The sequence below is a fragment of the Syngnathoides biaculeatus genome, chromosome 14 (genome assembly GCF_019802595.1).
Source record: "Syngnathoides biaculeatus isolate LvHL_M chromosome 14, ASM1980259v1, whole genome shotgun sequence".
NCBI classification, from domain to species: Eukaryota; Metazoa; Chordata; class Actinopteri; order Syngnathiformes; family Syngnathidae; genus Syngnathoides; species Syngnathoides biaculeatus.
This window is the reverse complement of record NC_084653.1, coordinates 4,388,808-4,408,913: the sequence shown is the minus strand read 5'-3', so window position 1 is coordinate 4,408,913 and position 20,106 is coordinate 4,388,808. Positions and strand designations below refer to the sequence as shown.

The window sequence follows — 20,106 nt, the reverse complement described above, 5'->3', positions numbered from 1 at the left end:
AAGCCAACCGACGGAATCAAATGCTTTCTTCGTGTCAAGCCCCAATAGAACAGCATCTAGTCTGTTCTTGTGAATTACATCTAGTGTCCTCCTGACATTGTTTTGTGTTTGTCTTTGTTTGATGAAACCTGTTTGATCCAACTGTATAATATCTGGGAGTATTATTTCAAGGCGTTTTGCTAAAATTGAAGTCCACGTTCAACAAGCTGATTGGCCGATAATTAGAACATTCCGTCGTATCTTTCCCTTCTTTTGGTATTACTGTAATAATTGTTTCTCTCTTGGATGCAGGAATTTCTCCTTTCCTCAAGACCCAGTTCAGTTCTAAGCAACAGTGGGGATAACAAATCTTTAAAGGTATAACACTCTCCTGTAAACCCATCAGAATCTGGAGTCTTGTTGGGTTTTAATCTGTAGATTGCCTTTTGAAGTTCATCTATGGATATATCGGCCACTAATATTTTATTCTGGTCTTCTGTGATTGTTGGGAGACTGAGTGGTAGAAGCAGAGATTCAGGTGAGTTATCCCCTTTGCAGTCCATCCGGTTTTTGGTAATATTTTTCAAAGCTAGTTGAAGTTTGTATTTCATTTCTTTAGTAATTGGGTCTTTAATTTTGTGTGTTGCCCTTTCTGCTTGTTGTTCTCCCAACCTATATGCCAAAATTTTGGCTGCTTTACTACCTACTTCAAAATGCCTCTGTTTAAAAAAAAAAAAAAAAAAATTCTGAATCTCTACATCATAGATTTCTGTTGTTTTTTATTTCCCTGATTCTCTGACTAATTTCCATTTGAGTGTCTTTTTTATGTTTTTTCCCACGTCTTCCAATTCTTTTTCTAGTTTATTCAATTTTATGTTGTTTTAACGTCTTGTGAAGTGCCAGTATAGCAATGATCTTCCCTCTCAGGACAGCTTTACCTGCATCCCAAATCTTGAGGGGGGAAACTTCCCCATTATCATTCTCTGACATGTATAATTTTATGTCTTCCTGGAGTTCTTCTTTCATCTTCCTTCATTTAAATTAAGCTTCCAAGAAAACATTTTTTTTAAGTTTTTTAAATTTAAGTCCGAATATACTGGGGTGTGGTCTGAAAGATCCAATAACCCAATTTTAAAGGACTTTACAAAACCAATATCTTGACTATACACAAACAAACAATCAATTCTCAAGTATGTTTTATGTGGTGGAGAATAAAAGGTATAATCTCTGAAACACACATTTTATTCATTTGATTTTCACTGTTTTAAGACTCATTACTAAGTCAGATATTTTGTTGTAATGCTTTTCTTCATTTTCATTTGAAATTAAAGCACACGTTTTCTCCATATACCAAGATGTGTATTCATTTCTTCAATGAGATGGGTGACCAAAGCACTCCATCCATCTGCTGCTGATCTGTTCTGAGGATTGCCACAACAGAATTACCACCAGACTTTGATGTGTGTGTGTGTGTGTTTCTTTCGGCTTGTCCCTTTCGGGGTCGCCACAGCGTGTCATCTCAGATGAACGCATATATATGTTTGGCACAATTTTTACGCCGGATGCCCTTCCTGATGCATTGGCTTAAATGACTGAGAAAACAACACAAAGCTATCTTAATACTTCAATACTTTCTTCTTGGTATGTTTGATATGGACTGTTAAAAAATGCATTTTTTAAAAAAATATATATATGTATCGTATCTTGTGCTAACCCAGCCCATCTGTCAAATTTTAAAAGTTGATGTGGCCGCCGAGCCAAAAAGTTTGCCCACCCCTGGGTCAAAACGATTGTCAATCAATCGACACACGCCATCAAACCAAGCGACAAGATGGATGATGGGCTGACATCATTATTGATGTCAAAGGCTTGACTCATTGGGCATCCCTGAATTAGCATGAAATTGCTGCATACTTGTCAGTGGCGTATTTCTTTAAAACTGCTGCCGTAAAAGGTTACGCACAGCGTAGCGTAGCACATCTCCCTTGTGTTCGTAAAGGTTGGTCATGGCTCATGAGTATCCTAAAACTGGGTTAAAAGTTGCATTAAAGACGTTTCCTTTCTCAGCATTTTAAGAATTTAAAAAAACCTTTCCTCCAAGTGCTTCCAGTTCCTCTCACCTGACTAGGAATGTTCCGAAACAAAAACCAGATCCCGAAGATGCCTATCATGTTCATGTTTGCAGTGTGCAGGTGCTGCAGAAAATTGACACATACTTGTAAATTGCTATGAAGACAACACCGCTGAAAGTAGTGTAATAGAGCCAGGTTTACCATGCTCAGAAGCTAATTTGCACGGTAACCATTGTGAAATAAACAATCAGAGCGCTTCCAGAGCAACAAGTCTTTTTATTACTTGAGCAAACCATTTCTGTTGTTGAAGTCTATCATGGGTGGCTGTTAACGAAAAACATCCTTCAGTACAGTTTATGTTGACGAAGTAGAATAAAATAAGGATAATAAATATTAAGGGTTCAATTTGCATTGCAAAATAAAACCAATTAAAAAAACCTTTGGTATAAAATACTGCCTCATGTCTGTTTGGATGTCGTAATAGATGACTCCCCCTTACAACAAGTATATATTTGACACCAATCATGGATTTGGCAATTATGTGAGATTGTCAAAAGGTGTTAAAGATGTCAGACATGGGTCTGTGTAAGGGGTAATGTCACTGTTAGTACCTTGAATCGAATATTATAAAAGAAAATGTGTTGAAAGTAAGTGACACAGATTTACTGTCGTCAAAAGAACAGACCTCATTGTGTGGGATTCTCATTGAAATGACTCACCAGGTAGAGAGGGCCTTTTTACACCAGCAGAATTTACATTTTTAAATCAATAATACATTTGCAAAAAAAAGGAATGTATTCTATATAATCATATTTAACCCAAGAAAAGTAGTTGACTTTCCAAACATTTAAAGCTTTTCATACCCATTAAGATCTTAAATATGATGCTAAAATTAAAAGAACATTTCTGAACGTGTCTACCAAATGCACCACCGATAAACAGATGGTGGCATATACTGAAGTAATGAGTTGAGCAATACAATATTACAAGTGCACTTAAACAGCCAAAAACCTGGGCCCTTCATACAGCATAAAAGACGACGTGCTTGCAGGTTAAGTGCAGGCTAACGTGCAAAAGATTGACATAGGCAACTTACATTTTGGAAAAATGTTGCAAAACCGAAATTTTAAAGTGTATATATACTGTACAACCTAACCCTAACCCTAACCCTTGTGGGTTTTCTGATAAAAGTAGAGGCTGGAGTTACATAGAGCAGAATACTGTACTGTGTTTGCATCATTACAAGGGTCAGGCCCCCCCAACAGATTCACAGTTTTTGTAAGCAGATAGTTTACAGTTTTGTACAAGCCGGTCCCTCGCTGCAGTTCTGCATGTTCCGTGCATGACGTGAACATAGTGACAGCTTCAGATTGTTGCTCTCTCCCATTTTAAGATAGAAAAGACATTTGCAGTACTTACAAAGCTTCAAACTTTCTGTCACTCAAGTTACATCAGCCCAACAGTAGCCTGACATACAATACCATGTTAATAATAGAATGTGGAAGGAACATAAAGCTGCAGTTTTTACGCAGATGGGAATCAATTAAATTAAGATACTTTCAATTTAAAATGAGATTAACAAAAACATTCAACGCAATTTAACTAAATACTACCTGAAATTATAATACAGTACAGTTTTTTTCTGATTTGTTTTCAGTTTGTACATATACAGTTTTAAAAAAAATTTATTTGTTGCACCAAAAAGTTCATTTGCACATTTCACTGTGTAGTGACTGAGGTTTTTATTCAGCTAAATCTGGTAGCTAAATGGAAAAACAGAAAAATGTACAGGAGAAAAATGACAAATTTGCACAAAAAGCTTAGTCTTGAAGCAACAAAGGTGGATAAATGATCTCTCTTCATCCACACCACATTCCAAAGTTTTCAGCACAAAAGCGTTGGGGTGGAGCCGCGAAAAACGCAAGAAAACAGCAGTAAAAATGTGAAGGTGGAAAAAAAATTAGACTAGGTGGGTCCCCGAGTAGGACAGCAACGTTCATTTGCATGATTTCCAGCGGAACATCCGTCTATTAACTGTGACAGGAGACATCCGAGGAACTGCTGCTATTGCTGTTTGTGGTCTGGGCACGCTTGATGTACAGATTCAGTAATTTCATCTGCAAACAAACAAGCACATGACACATCTCTATCATTGTGCTTCAGCTATTGTATATTTTTCTTTCAGATTCATATTGTACATAAATCTCTATATCGCAACATTCTAAAAAAATGTTCTATTGTTTTTTTTTCGGTGGGGGGGTTTCTAGACAAAAAAATGAAATGGACAGTTTACAGCACTAGTGTATTTAAGATTTAAGGTGTTTAAGAGGTCAAAGTTTTTAACAGCAAAAAGAGCTTTGAGAGGGTCATAAAGCTTGAAATAGGATTAGGGTTTAAATAATCAAAACAATATGTGCTATTCAAGAAAAAAAAATGTTGTACTTTTTTTTTTTTAATCACAAAGTTAATTGGTTAATCATTATCCAGGTCTTACATCCAGTATGACCTAAGGGATTCATCCATCCATTTTTGGAGCCACTTATTCCACAAATGTCATGGGAGTACCCCCCCCCCCCCCCAAAAAAAGGTTCTTTTTTGAGAACCATTTCCATGTACTGTAATTCAGTTCCAAGCGGTTGGATTTCTTGCACAAGTGAAGCGAACATCTTGGCGACATCTGCCTTACACGTCACATGAAACGATTAAAAAAAAAAAAAAAAGAAAAATATTTGGTAATAGTCAGTACCTTACTGCCTGTGAGTTGTGCCAGGTGGGGCTTGAGCTCCTCGCCGATAACAGAGTATATTGCCACCAGACAGAAAACGCTGGCTTTGCGAACGCTGCTCTCTGTGTTGTCATAACCCTGCAATGAGACAGGCATGATTCAATGGTGTCATTGAAGTGCACCTACAGCAAGGACAGCTGCCAATGTGGGAGCGCGGAGAGTACATAAAAACATTTTGAGGAACTATGGCAAAAAAAAAAAAAAAAAGTCGTAAATATTGACAAAGCATTTTCGTTTGGTTCGCTTTTTTTTTAAAGCATTCGACACTGAATCATCAATCATAATAAGTTTAAAATTCAGAATCACAATACTGAACCCAAGCAATTCAAAGTTGTCGCAATTGAACTACATCTGAATTTATTTGAGAATAGATTTTGCTGGCATCATTTTTAAAGTTTTGAAATTTGAGCCTAATCTCAGCAAAACTGTGACGATGTTTAAATTTGTAACTTTGTTCCTATTCATATCGCAGCTCAGTCTCATGAACAAATTTGGGGAGGTCAACGCCAAGTCTGTAATGTGTTTGTTGCCGAGTAAATCCCATTTTCAACATCCATTAATGGTAAATCAGTGACTCAAGGTGTGACAGCCAATTTGTGCCTTTCTGACAGAAGGTACCAATATCTGATGCTTTGCCAATTCAAGGCAAATGGTTTTCAACACAAATGGATGTGGACAGTGAGAAATTTCATACTATGGTTAAGTCCAGTGGCATTATTTATATTTACCCCTTGTGATGACTTAAAACACCTTAAAACACCTCTTGTATGTATGTCCACAGGACAGCAAGGTGGCGAAAAGGCTGACTTGGATGGCCAGTTCAAGGCTAAAACATTCTCAAACCTGCAGGAGTCCTGGGATGATGTCCACCAGCAACTGTATTAGAGAGTCTTTAGTGATGCGTTCAATGACTTTTGTTTCCATCTTGATGGCAGCCAGGTTGATTGGGTAATCTGCTGTCTGTACAATTGGACACAGCACCTTGACACACTGTTCCGGATGGATGGATGCGGCCAATGTCGAAGCGGCGTCCTCGGCCGCACGCACCACCTAACAATCATATGAGCAGAAACAGGAAAAAAAGGAAATCATCTTTGTCCTCGAGTACAGTAAAATTCTCTTGGGGGCATTTTTGAAGGGGACCTGATGAGACATGAGCTCCTTGTTGCACTTTTTGGAGGCAAACTAGCTGAAAGTTCAGTTCATCTTTCCAAAAATGAACAAGTTCTTTTTTCCCCTCAATACGTTACCGGCAGGCCACTACCATCAAAATACTGGTATTTAAATTCACTATTGTTGGCCGCCCATTCAGTCCTCAATAGTCTTTTTTAAAAAGAGGAATTAACACAAACAGAACTTTTGTACTTAATGTGCCAACAAAAACACAACACAGAACGATTGGAACGACGGTGAAATATGCTCCTTGCAACTTTGGCTGACGACACTGACAAAATATTTTTTCTCAGCTACTCTGATACTGGATTACAAAACCAAAGGAATTCTACATTATGACAGTGTGATCAGACAGTCTGCACAAAAGCATTCTGATAAAAAAGAGTAATTGTCCCGACAATCAATTTTTACAATGATGTATCGCATTACAAAACAACCAATGAATACAGTGTCCCGAACACATCTCGCATTCACATGCTGCTGAATGGCGGTTACTAAATACGGCATTAATCCCCGACATTAGAATGGTTAAAATAAAGAGTGCCCAAATGGGTCTTGTCCCGGAAGTCCCAAACAAAACCTAGCACTCTTGAATCAAAATGGAATTGTTTGGAAACTGTTCATTTAGACGTTACAATGAGCACATTCTAAATAACGTTTATTGGGCAGAAATTAACTAAGATCACTTTTTGTTTGCCCATAATATGAAATACTACATTGAACTTGTTCAGGTGAATAACTCACCTGAATCTCCTCACTTGTAACACATGTACTGTCAAAAACAGGTATTTCAAAAATACTAAGGAGGTATAATTTGTATTAATGCTCATTTGGAAATCAAAGTGTGTTGAACTATTGTACTATGGGTGAAGTAAACTACTGCCTGCCTCCCACTTCAGTTTGCAACAACAATCTGTTTTCTTACAGTCATCAGTCCTTGCACAAACAACATTTTACCCTCATTACCATTGCCACAAATAACATTGCACAAGAGCGGACATGGGCAAATTACGGGCCGTTCGGCTTTTCAATACAGCCAGCTGAACAGCTGAAAAAAATCATTCATGAATCATTCATTTCATCTTGTCCCTGCAATGCATTTTCCCAATAGATGGCGCACAGAACATTAGTGCACCTTTTTGGATTGTATGTAGTGTACTCTTTATTACACTCTGATTATCCCGTTGCGTTTCAGCCCTTCTGTAGAAATAAATGCGTCAAAAAAAAAAAAAAAGAAAAATGACAAGGGAACAGTGAGTGCAGAGTATTTTAATAAAGAGTGGACAACGAAATATTTTCTCACTGAAGTCCGATCAACGGCTTTGTGTCTCATATACCAAGAAACCGTTGCGGTTGTTAAAGAGTACAATATCAGCCGTCACTTTGCAATGAAGCACGGAAATTATGCTGGCAAACAGTCAATAAAAGAAAGGGCGGCTACCGCACAGAGGTTGGCGGCTAATTTACAGAATCAGCAGGATTTTTTTTTTTAACCGACAAAATGAAATTCAAGAGTCAAAACCAAGGCAAGATTTTTGCTGGCATTCAAAGTGGCAAATCCCAGCAAGCCTTTTGAAAGAACGCATGGTAAGTGCAGCAGGTCACTTGTGTCCAGAGAGTAAAGACAAGTTAGAAAAAAATCAGTTTATCACACAAGACAGTGACTCTTAGAGTGGAACTGATTGAAGTTGTAGTGAGCGAGTTAAAAAGGCAAGGACCTTTCTGTTATATTCACTATTTCAGATTTTGATAAAATCGTGACGGCACTTCAGCTGGTGTCTTGTCTGTTGTCACAAGACACTGAAGCAGCACCGCTGGAGCTGCAATTGGAACTGATCGAGCTTCAGTCTGACTGATCCTCAAAGGAGAAATTCAAGTGTCAAACTTGACTTTTATGAGTCACTCAACAAAGCCACGTTTCCAAACCTCCAGAGGACTGCACAGAGGATGCTAGTGTTGTTTGGCTCCACCTACGCAGACTTACTATGAACATCAACAATGGCCATCATCGATCCAGGTCAAATGACAATCTATCCTGAGAATTGTCACAACAAAAATAACTCCAGGAAAGAGAAAAAAAAAAGACCAGCAACACTGTCCTCACTAAAATTGGTGAGTTTTTCTGCTGTGTTATGAAAAAAAAAATGCCTATGGAGTGAAAGTGTCTTTTAATTTAGTGCACATTTATTATTATTACTAGCAAGCAGAGTAGGTGCAATGGAAAAGAGGTTTTGTTTGGATTAACAAGTACAATAAAAATACTTTTATTTAGACAAGTACAATAAAAATGTAGAAAACCCATCCCTTAAAAAAAGCAAGAAGTGTATAATAATCGCCTACCATCATTATACACCAAGGTGCTAACATTTTCAGAGCTTTCTAACAACAAAAAAAGAGTGACTCCATGGAGTATTTGTACATTTGGTGTGAAGCAATGTAATGTACCTCTTTGTGAGAATCTTTATGGGCTTCCAAGGTCTTCATGATGGTTAGCTCTGCATAGTTCTTGAATCGGGCTGGCTGATTCTTTAATATTTCTTTCAAGACACGCAGTGCCAAGGCTCGGATGGTATGCTATCAGAAATAGAAGATAGTATAAAGATTCACCGACTCTAAAAAGTCTACAATTCCTATATGAACACATCTGAACAAGAGTCACACCTGTGACTCTTATAAGTAATAGTTCCTATTAATTGAACGTCTCTTGTTCTTTGTTTTGAATGTTGTACGAGGGCGGCACCAACTACTGGAGACAAATTCCTTGTGTGTTGTTACGTACTTAGCCATTCAAGCTAATTCTGATTAATCCTCGTAAAGTATCTGAAAAATTGAGTGCTATAGTATAGTAGTATCATAGTCATGACTGTGAGGCTTCAGTTACATTATTAATCCCAAAGGAAATTCTGTAGTGTTGGTTAAAGACTATCGCGTTTCAAAACCTCTTTCAAAGGAACTCTGATCAAGAATAAGACAGTTGACACTGTGTGTTTCTTTCGGCTTGTCCCTTTCGGGGTCGCCACAGCGTGTCATCTCAGATGAACGCATATATATGCTTGGCACAATTTTTACACCGGATGCCCTTCCTGACATAACCCTTCTCAGGGCGTGGAGGCCCCAGTGGGATATGAACCCACAACCCCTCGTTTACCAAACCAGTGTTCTAACCACTGAGCTAGACAGTTGACACTAAACTGCTTAAATACTAGGAAATAGATCTACTGCACATACTGACATTTCTTACTTCCATTAGTTCCATTTACAAGCAGTTTCAGAGAAGTAATCACATCTCTATTAACATGGAATAGTTACCATTTTGTTATTTGTGTTTTTACAATATTTTTTTGCATTCATATTACTTTGTAAAACATGTACAGTGGAACCTCGGAGTTCAAACATCTCAGTGCTTGTACAAATCATAAGTTCAAACCCCCCCCTCCCCCCAAAAAAAGCAGCATAAAAAAATGCCTAGGTTTTCAATTCAATCCATGGATACGTGAGAATGATTGACAGCTCCCTTCTGACCAATCAATGACCGTTATTTTCTGAACTCCGCCCATGCTGCCTATAACCGATCTTTTACTCACAAACAAAGAGATGGTTACTTTACATTACATGGTTACTTTAGGTCTCTAAACTGTATACCCCTGCTTATATCCGATTTGGAAATACGTATGGTGCTTCGATGGGGCTGGGGGAACGTGTAATGGAGACGAGCGCTATCCAGAGCGATTACTGGGAGGATATTTGGTGCGCTTTTCCACCCCAAAGCGTAATTTTGATAAATTCAAACGGTGGATTAAGGCTTGTGGCCGACCTCACGACCAGCAGAACGTATCAAAGATAAATCAGCACAAATCCGTCTGTTCCAAGGTAAGCTATTCAATTAGTCGGTGTAGCAGCGATAGAGGAAGGAGGAAGTGCTACCTGAGCCTGGCGAAACTCAAAGCTTCCAGCCGCACTTTGGCTCGGCTCTCAACCACTCTTATCCATGATTAAACACATCACATGAATACAAATATTTTGGCACTATTTACGTGTACAGTACGTACGTTCAGACTGATAGAGGACTCGCATACTGAAATCATTTAATCAATCATGAACGGAGATATCATTTTGAATTGACATGTTTATGTAGCGTAATAATGCAAACTTACCCTGCTTTGCATGAACAATAGGCATAAGAAATCTTATCGCATTCGATGTCCAACATTAGTTTTTGATTGATTCTTTCGCATGGACAGCCAACACGTTGCAGAAACTTTAACTGGCGTTCCCGTTTGGGAAACCTTGACATTATGAATATATCCCTGTTGAAAGTAATTCAGGGCGTTCTGTACAATCTTTGTCGATATTTCTGATATTATGGGCAGAAAGGAAACAGAAATACTATCGTGAATTCACTCTAATGAATCGCTCATAATATACTTTGGTCGCACTCCGTCCACCATTTTGATCGGTAGCTTGGGGTGCATAACAACAGTATCTAAGTAGTCTAGGCTTAGGCGCCCTACGCAGATCTATCCATTTTCGGTGCCCAAACACCCTCACAAAACTGAGCCCATATTGACCGGGTAGATTACTCAAGCTGAGCGATGCGGAACGCACACGATTCAGTGCCGACACAAGCCACTGCCCACTTTGTGTGAAGAAGTCACTCAGGCTAAAGCGAGTGCGTGCTCATAGTTTGAGCATGCACATTCGCGAGTGGTTCTCAAGATTGTTTTAGGGGGCCAAAGAAACAAAGCGGTACTACCAGTAGCAAAAGAAAAGTAAAGTTGACCGAACCACAATGGTAAGGAATGAGATAATCACTTAGCACGAAAAGGGAGTGTGTGTGTGTGTTACGGCTCTTGCTGACATCGTATGGCTAAGTCGACTATTTCAATTATCCTAAAGAATAAAAATATAATAAAAGGCAGGTAGTGTTGCCAAAGGAGTGACTGCCGTTACAAAGCAAAGGCCACAGAAAATTGATAGAATTGGAGAAGGTGCTGGAGAATACCCAGTCAAACCATGGAGCGTGACTTCGGTATAACACTTCCTCCTTCCCTCTTGAGTCTCTCCAGCCACCAAAAAGGTTAATGATACACATTTAAGTTGCTTTTAGTTTATGCATTTTTATTGTTAAAATGCCAAGGTGTACATGTTTTTATATAAACAGGAATTAAAATAGGAATTTACGATTTGGAGGTTGGGAACGGATTTAACGTGTTTACATTATTTCCAATGGAAAAAAAATGTTTCTGAGGTTGAACAAATCGGAGATGAAACGCTTCACAAGAACGAATTATGTTGAAACTACTAGGTTCCAGTGTAATAAGGAGAAGCCCATTGTCTGGAGCATATACCGTTTGGAGACTATATATTATCTTGTCCATTTTTCTTGTCTTGTGCTTCGGACTACTCTGTCCTAACCCTGTTAAAAGTTTTCCTCTCCACACCAGACACTTTCCAAAGCTTTGTAGAACTAGGATAAAGATGCTGTATCGGAATCTTTTATCTTTATTCGAAACAAAAGTTGCTTTAAAATTCCGGGTTGGGTTTTCAGAAATGTGTCACAAGGAATTACATTTACCATTAGGATTCTATTACAATAAAACCTCAGCGTTCAAAGGAGAATAACTGCTGACATTGGAACATAAGAATAAGGCATTAGGTTACTTACATCTTTATCGCTTAGTGTCTCCAGAAGGAGGAGGAGAATAGTTTTAAAATGTTCATCCCACACAGCCAGGCTGTCTTCTCGTGTGATCTTCAGAAGCTCCACCAGGGCACTTTTACGTTCTTCAGAGCGCTCATTGTGATTGGACAACTCCTTAAGCAGATCGGCAACCAAGTCGGAGTTGTCCTGACCAACTGATCACCAAGACAGGATGACAGCAAAACAAGATTTTATCTTATTATTTTTATCTCATCTTGTACCTTAAAATACAACAAATTATCAAGTGGCTTTGATTTAACATTTTTCAGCCTGCAAAACCTAACCTGCAGCTCTGTAATGTGTTACCTTTTGATGAGCAACTTAATGTTATAAATTAAATAAAGCAACTGAATTACAAAATATTACATATCCCTCATCAACTGTAGCAGTTGAAATAATAATAATAAATACTATGACAAGGTTAAATTGTCAATTTTTAATTATTTGTAATAAGAATGTATACACACACACACACACACACACACACACACACACACACACACAGACACGCACACACCCACACACAGACAGCCATACACAACTGTTTGGATTGGCAATCAATCCTTTATTATTTATTTTTTAATCAGAGGCCCTGCAATAGTTCCACAAATATCACAACATATATTTTTTTTAATAGTTGCTAGCTGTGTTTGGAATTTAGTGAAGCGAAATTACAAAAACCATCGAGTATAACTCCAAAGATTAAGTGTAAAGGACAGCAACACAAAATTATCAATATCATCCGCAGAGCCAGCCCTGCCCAACACAAAATTATCAATATCATCCGCAGAGCCAGCCCTTCCCTACCCAATGTGGCACCCGAAGCATGACTTTATATGATTCATCCCTTCATCAGTGACTTACAAAATGAATTAAATAGATAAATTTTAACCAGAGAAGCCGTAAACCACAGTTTGATTTGGAATGTGAGAATGCTGAAGTATTGAGAATAATACAGTGGTACCTGTACTTAAGAAATTAGTCTGTTCCGGAAGTCATTTTGTAATGTGAATTTTTCGTAAGTTGAACCGCATTTTACATGTAAATAGCCTAATCCATTCCAAGCCCCCCGAGCCCTCCTCCTTAAAAAAACAAAAAACAAACAAAAAAGATGCAATCAAAGTACATAATGTAAATAAAAATAAAAATGATGTTCATTTACCTTTGGAGTTGGGCGACTATGTGAAGAGAAGGGTGAGTGAGAAGCAAAAGTCATCGTGGGGATGGAGGAGAAGGCAAACGTTTTGACAGCTGAGAGAAAACATACGTACAAATGTACACACTCACATAAGTCCACTAAAGTTTCTTGGGGCCCATGGTGAATAAAAATGAATAAACTTGCAACAAACAAAAAACTCGCGAAAAAAATGTCCTTTTCCAATGTGTGCTAGTGTGTGACAGCGATAGCATGATTCGGTGACAGTCGAGTGTCCAAGGAAAACAAAATGCATCAAGGGTAAAAACTGACATCCCTCCTAGCCAGTGGGATGGCAGGATGATGCTACAGCAATAGCTAATAGGTGAGGAGCTCTATTGCACCACACAAACCAAGACACAGGATGTTTACGTTTGGTGTAATTTGGGGGCTGTGAATCCATATGCCCGTTATTTTTTCCTTTCGTATCCTGAATTTTCCTTCGTAACTGGAGATAATATTTTTCTGAGGAGGCGTTTTGTAACCTGGATTTTTCGTTACTAGAGACGTTCGTAAGTAGAGGTACCACTGTAATAAAGTGTACTTTAACACTCATATAAATAAAAAAATGAACATGGTTTTCCAGCGAATAACAAAGGCAAAGGTTTTACGTTACAACCCCTCCAGAAAAAGAAACATTTATGCAACACTTCCCCCCATGAGCACACTTCTCTATAACATTGTATCTAAAGGATAATTTAATGTGATCTAATCGAATCCTGATAAACATTGAAGAAAATACAATAGAAAGGGAAATCGATCAATTTACAGTAAAGAATACATTTATTAATATTGTTAGTCATGTTCTGCTTGATCTCACACGCTCCCCCCTCTGGCATTGTAACGTGACCCCCATTGAGTAGATTTAATCTATACAAGTGATCTATATCATTTAGGACCTCTCCTTGCAACCCAACTACAGAAATATAAAACTGGTTATTTAGTAATTACCATATCATGTTAATTCTCACTCAGAAGAGGTTATCAACGTAACAGTACACCACACTAAATGATCGGTCCGATACAACTGACACTTCATCTTATTACTGTATATTTACTGCTTTCTCTCCTTCCCCCCTTTTCATTTCCTGCATGCCACACAAATTTGGTTCTTTTAATAGGTTTACAGAGTTCTCTGATATCAGATCAAGATATTACCTTCCCCCCACAGAGAACAAGCATGTACTAATGAGCTGGGCAGGGATGGCAGCACTCATTCGATGTCATATCTAATAAAATGAATTTGGCATTGCTTCACTTTTGAATCAATACTAGCTTCTCAATTATAAAAAGTTAATCACACTAGTTTCAATACATTTACACTGAAGGTGAATCCCCCCCCCGCCCCCATTATGCAGATATTGCCTCATGGGCAACCTGGCTATGACCATCAGTAAGAGGAGGACAGGGATATACTGTCCCAGGTAGAGATAAAAGAAGGGATGGCAGTTAAAGAAGTTGAGAAAGAGCAATTAAAGACAAACAGTGAAAGTAATGAGGACAGTTGTATCATCATCATCTGTTTTTGAATTTTTTCCAAACACTCAGCAAATATTCAAGACAGCGACGGAATTATTACCAGAGAGCATCACCGTGTTTTCACCACTTTCGTTACGTTGGCCTAAAGGGGAGAGGGGTGGAGGAGACGTTGATGGAGAATGGGAAACAGATTCTGACAACATCAACAAATGGAAATGTTTGCTTATGTGTGAAAACAAAGGAGGAGTAGTAATAAATACTAATTGACATAATTTTTCCTGGTTTAAATTGAGGCAGCTCTGGTACCATTCTGACTATTGCACCCCCCCCCCCCCCACCACCAACCACCTTCCTCCATTGATTCCAAAAAACAATTTGTTTCAATGTAAGTATGGACATGTATTTTATTGTTTCTTTTACCTTTTTAGTCAATGAGATGAATTGAGAAATCATACGTCTTGATAAAAAGCTTGTAAAATTATTTTTAGTTTTAATATCGTACACTTTTAATGATCATAACTAGGGCGTCACTCACTGGAAAGCAGATCTCCAATGAGGCTCAACTATTTACAAAAGTGGGAGAAAATTGTCTTTTTTGTACATCTGTATCTTTATTAGCAGGATATTTTATGGTTTATGGAGCATGACAAAGAGAAGGGAGGTTCCATTCATATTCTGGACTGTGCAATTTTCTTTTACCCGGATTGTCACTAAGATTTTATGGCTTCTTTAGCACATGCACCATCCCTCAATAAAGTTAAATGGAAATCTGGATTTTTTTTTTGCACAAAACCGCCAGCACTATATGACTACAAAGCTTGAGGTGGCCTCAAACATTTGATATACAATACTGCTATGGTCTACGATACAGAAAAATCTGGACGAACTCACAGTCACGAAACTGCTCCACATCATCATCAAAAACAGCCTCCTTAAGGGCACTCTTGTCATAGGTACAGATGGTTTCTCCATGGCCATAAGGCGCAAACTCCCGAATTCGTGGCCCAGAGAAGGAGCGCGGTGATGGTGTATTTAGCAGTGAAGTCTTGTTGTCCAAAGCAGTTCGACCCCCTTCCGGTACGTCCAAGCCTAGGCGAGCTTCAGAACCAGGGGTTGACGCAATTCCTTCTCTGCCAGCCTATAAAAGTGCCACACAAGGTGTGAGGACAGTGACGATTTTATACTTGTATATAAGATCAGCTCTTGATAGAAATCGATTTTTTCATCTTTAATGATGCCAGGTAACCCAAATTGCATATATTACTCCCAAAATTTCCACAAGAAGGTGGAGGAAAACCTGAACGTGTACCTCAATTTGTAGAGTTCACTGTAATTTAATCTGCATTTACTCTGTATAACAAGGCATATACAGGGTGATTTACATAATTCCCTCTTTTAAAATTGTTATAAAATCTTCGATTCCCCCCGCCAATTGTGTATTCATGCATGAATTGTTACAAGAAATGGATATGACAGAAAGTTAGCTAGCGTTAAGCAGTAGGTTTTAAGTATGATAGACTTTGATAAATGTGACAGATTACTACCAGCTTGGTGAACTGCCAAGAAATCTGATCAACTGATTTTACTATGAAATCTTGTGGGATGGAACACATAAATTCTCATATTTACTCTTCTTCCAAAGTCTTTGATTTGGTCTGGTAGACCTACTCCTTTTTACAAAATCCAAAGTCAAAAGGTGTTAACTTCTACCTGGTCAAACAGACCACAATGACCCATCCATCTTCCTCGAAGTGCGCCAAATCAGCCACTAAAGAACAACCATACCACAATGTCTGAGGGCCCCCATCTTACATGAAAATTAAACCGTCAACATTCTGCAACACACTGGTTGGATTTCATTTGTAGTTGTGATAAGATACCGTTTGCCATTCATGGTATCGTGAAAAATTAAAGGACCCACAAACCTGACTGAGATCATTCCACACCACAATGTTACTTAAATGCTCATAGATGAAAGAAAAAACATTTATGGTTAATTTATGTGACTAAGAGAGAACAATACAAAACCTTCTACCTTCTAATCAAGCATTTTTACAATACATCATTTTGCTTCGACTCATATGATCAAAATATGAAGTATTCTGTATTTTAGAGTTTTCCAAAGAATTATTCTTACAGTTGAGCACTTTATTTTTTTTATTTCTGTGCTCTTATTGTGAAACTCACAGGTCTATTTCTACTTTGTAATTAGTGAATGAGGAAACACAGTTATCCTCATACGTTCGATTACGCAGGAAAATTTTCAAGATAGGTACTGTATATTTCTTTAAAGAAAATATGAAGGACCAGGGGAAACACTTTTTATTTTATTTTAATGAGATTCAAATTAAACGGTTAAACATTTCAGAAAAGCACTGTTAAAAAATTGATGGTCAGTCATATTAAAAAATCTCGGTATGTAAACTCATGAGCACAACTATATTGTACATATATGCAGTCATACGTACTCCTGTCATATCAAAGTGCAGGCTACACCTTTTTCACAACCTCTTGCTGGGGGTGGCATATTGGAATGAAAGTACAGTAATCCCTCTCTACTTCACGGCTCACCTATCGTGGATTCAGTGCATCCTGTATTTTCACTATACCTATGTATAATACTCAGTATTGACTTTCAACTTTTTGTGAGTGTGTGGGAGGGGTGCGCATTATACATGAGAAATTATGGTAAAAATAAATAGAGTGCACATAAATGCAACAGATAATTAGCGGATAAATTGGGCTGCTGCTGTGCTCTGTTTGCTTACACTAAAAATGAATGAAAAATAATTTTCCTGTGCAAAATATTGTGACTCACTGCATCATCTCTCTTGCCCTCCCGTCTTATTGACTCATTCAGGTCCTCCTGGCTGCGGTAGCTAAAGCTCTGGATGGCCTCAGTGACACCACGTAGTGAGCTGTAAATGTCGTCCGCGTTCATGTTCTCAGTGTCATACTCCATCACACTATCACAAAGTAAGAAAAAAAATAAAACCACATGTAATTTATGCATAATTATGTTTCTTTCTTCATCATACAAATAACCTTTGCAACGATTGAACATAATTTTCAAAAGTGTGGTGTGTTAGTATAAATTTATAGAGGGCCTGATTTACTAAGAGGTTTGTGCATAAAAAACGGGTGCCAAATTGATTGCACATGGAAACATGTGTGGAACCAGATCTAACAACCAGGTGCCTGAATTTCTGAACAGTTTATTTTGTGCATTAAGGGAAGAATATACAGAGAGATACATGAATTTAACACACACACAATTTGATTTTTCAAACCCAAGACAAATTGCACTAGCTGATTTTGCGTCTTTATATAGTCTCTGGCTCTTTTCTGCTGAACTAAACTTCTTCTTCACATCATATGTTTGGACACATGTCACATGTGTGAAACTCATGGGCCTTGGTCCAGATCTATTAACGTAAAAAGCACTTCTACTTACGAAAAATTCACGTTATTTCCGGAACAAATTAATTTTGCATGTAGAAGTACCAGTGCATTCACATTTTGAAGAATGATCATATTAAGATATGGTAGTAGCGTGATGTTTCCCAATCAGGTAGGGGACAGCTGAAGATAATAATGTACATATCTTAGTTGTGTTTGTGGGGAGGTAAGATGCATTTGACAGCTTAGTAGTAGAAGCCTTTTTTCTAGACTTTGTCCTGTGGAAAGGAGTAGAAAAATGAGTGTCCATGGTGGGAGTGCTCCTTTTTGGTTCTAATAATTGTCTACATTCACCTGCTTTCACCGTCAACTGCAGGTCTCTTGTGCTCCCTGTTGTCATTTGTCTCCTGTTTACTCATAGTTTGACACCTGTGGATTCACCTTTTAGTGGATTTTCTTTTGAATTTTTCCCCTCCATTTGTCAGGAGGCTTGCCATGCTGGATCTGTACAGGTTTATCAGCAGATGTTAGGGGAACAAGATTGGCACAGTTGCCTGAGGAAGTAAAGCCTGTGAAATGCTTTACCCACTTGATGGAAGATGTACACTCCCCTCCAAAATTAATGGAATGGCGAGGTCTATTACCTTGTTTTTGTTGTATACTGAAGGTACAGTATTTGTGTTTCAGAATATGGTGGGCATATGGTTTGCACATTTGCTTCACAGTTCTGCGGACCGTGGTTAAAATCTTGGCACGACTAGTTTAGCGTTTACATGTTTTCTACGTGCCTGCGTGAGTCGCCCAAAGATAGCTGGGATTGGTTCCAGCATGCCTGCAACCCTAGTGAGAATAACCGGAATGGAAGATGAATGAATGAATTCAGGAACATATTAAATAACTCAGGACAGAGCAGCTTCTGTTTGAACCCACCAACTTTTCAAATGAGCGAAAGTATTTGAACAGACATGATTATACTAACAAAGTGAGTAAGATTTAATATTTGGTGGCATAACCCAGCCATACATGAATTTTTCAAAGCCACTTATCCTCACAAGTGTCGCAGGAGTGCTGGAGCCTATCCCAGTTAACTTCAAGCGAAAAGCGGACTACACCTTGAATTGGCCGCCAGTTACGCGGCACAAATTGACACCATCATTGAGCAGGAATTGAATCCACAGTACCCACAACAAAGTTAGGCACGCGTACCGCTACACCATCAGTGACTCTTTCGTGGCAAAACCATTACTGGCAATAACTACCCCAAAACTGCGACCCAATGACTTCACCACACTGTTGCTTTCTTCATTTGAAATGCTTTTCCAGGCCTTTACTACAGCCATTTTCAGTTCTTCTTTGTTTCTGAGGGTTTCTTCCTTTTGTCTCCTCTTCAGGAGGTAAAATGCATGCTCTATTGGGTTAAGGTCTGGTGAGTGACTAAGCCTGAAATTCCACTTTTCCCCCTTATGAAGTCATTTGTTGTGTTGGCTTTCTGTTCTGGGTCATTGTCTTGGACGTTGATGAAGCTTCTCACGGTTAGTTTGTATATGTTTTGCTGTAAACTGTCCAGATGAAAGCATTTTTGTAAATTTCAGAATTTATTCGGCTGCTACCATCATGAGTAATAAAGACTAGTAAACCCATTCCAGAACCAGCCATGCAAGGCAAAGTCATTACATTAGTTCCAATATGCTTCACAGATGGGCTCATGTGTTTTGGATCACAAGAAGATCCTTCTTTCTCCAAAATTTGACCTTTCCATCACTTTGCTTGAGGTTACTCTTAATATCATTAGTTCACAAAACTTAGCTGTAAAACGTTTTTGGCTTATCTCTTTACGTTTTTGGAAAATCAAATGATAATGTTTTCTTCAAACAATGGATTCTGATACCATTACCCCTGCCCTGTAGAGGTTGACAAACTCTTTGTCTGGCACTTTAAAGAAAAAGGCATTCAACTAATCAGAAGAAGTTTCATCGGGCAACAAGACAATGACACAAAACACACTGCCAGCACAACAAAGGACTTCATGAGGGGGAAAAAGTAGAAGGTCTTAGACAGCCCAAGTCAATCACCAGCCTTACGGCATTAAAGTACGCGTATTACCTTCTAAAGAGGAGCAAAACAAGCAAAAACTGAAAGAGAGTGAATGCCTGGAAAAGCAATTGTCATGAAAAATGCAACATTGTGGTCATGTTGGTGGGTCACAGGCTTGACAGTTTTTGCAAATGGGGGTTATACCATCAAATGTTAAATGTTATTAAGTTTCTCCAAATGGAAAGTTTACATTCTTAAAAAAATTCAAGCAGGACAGACTTGAAGTTTA

General features: G+C 38.4%; 1 protein-coding gene across 1 annotated transcript in view; it reads right to left on the bottom strand.

Moving 5' to 3' along the window:
- Positions 1 to 2,307: 2,307 nt before the first annotated feature.
- Positions 2,308 to 20,106, bottom strand: part of clasp1a (cytoplasmic linker associated protein 1a) — a 155,888-nt gene continuing 138,089 nt past the window's right edge. The window contains exons 34-41 of the mRNA XM_061840755.1: positions 17,203 to 17,350; positions 15,276 to 15,522; positions 14,485 to 14,526; positions 11,675 to 11,865; positions 8,455 to 8,583; positions 5,680 to 5,886; positions 4,798 to 4,914; positions 2,308 to 4,168 (exon numbers count right to left, since the gene is read on the bottom strand). Of these exons, the coding sequence (XP_061696739.1) occupies positions 4,082 to 4,168; positions 4,798 to 4,914; positions 5,680 to 5,886; positions 8,455 to 8,583; positions 11,675 to 11,865; positions 14,485 to 14,526; positions 15,276 to 15,522; positions 17,203 to 17,350 (1,168 nt within the window). The 3' untranslated portion in view covers positions 2,308 to 4,081. The remainder of the gene's footprint in view (positions 4,169 to 4,797; positions 4,915 to 5,679; positions 5,887 to 8,454; positions 8,584 to 11,674; positions 11,866 to 14,484; positions 14,527 to 15,275; positions 15,523 to 17,202; positions 17,351 to 20,106) is intronic.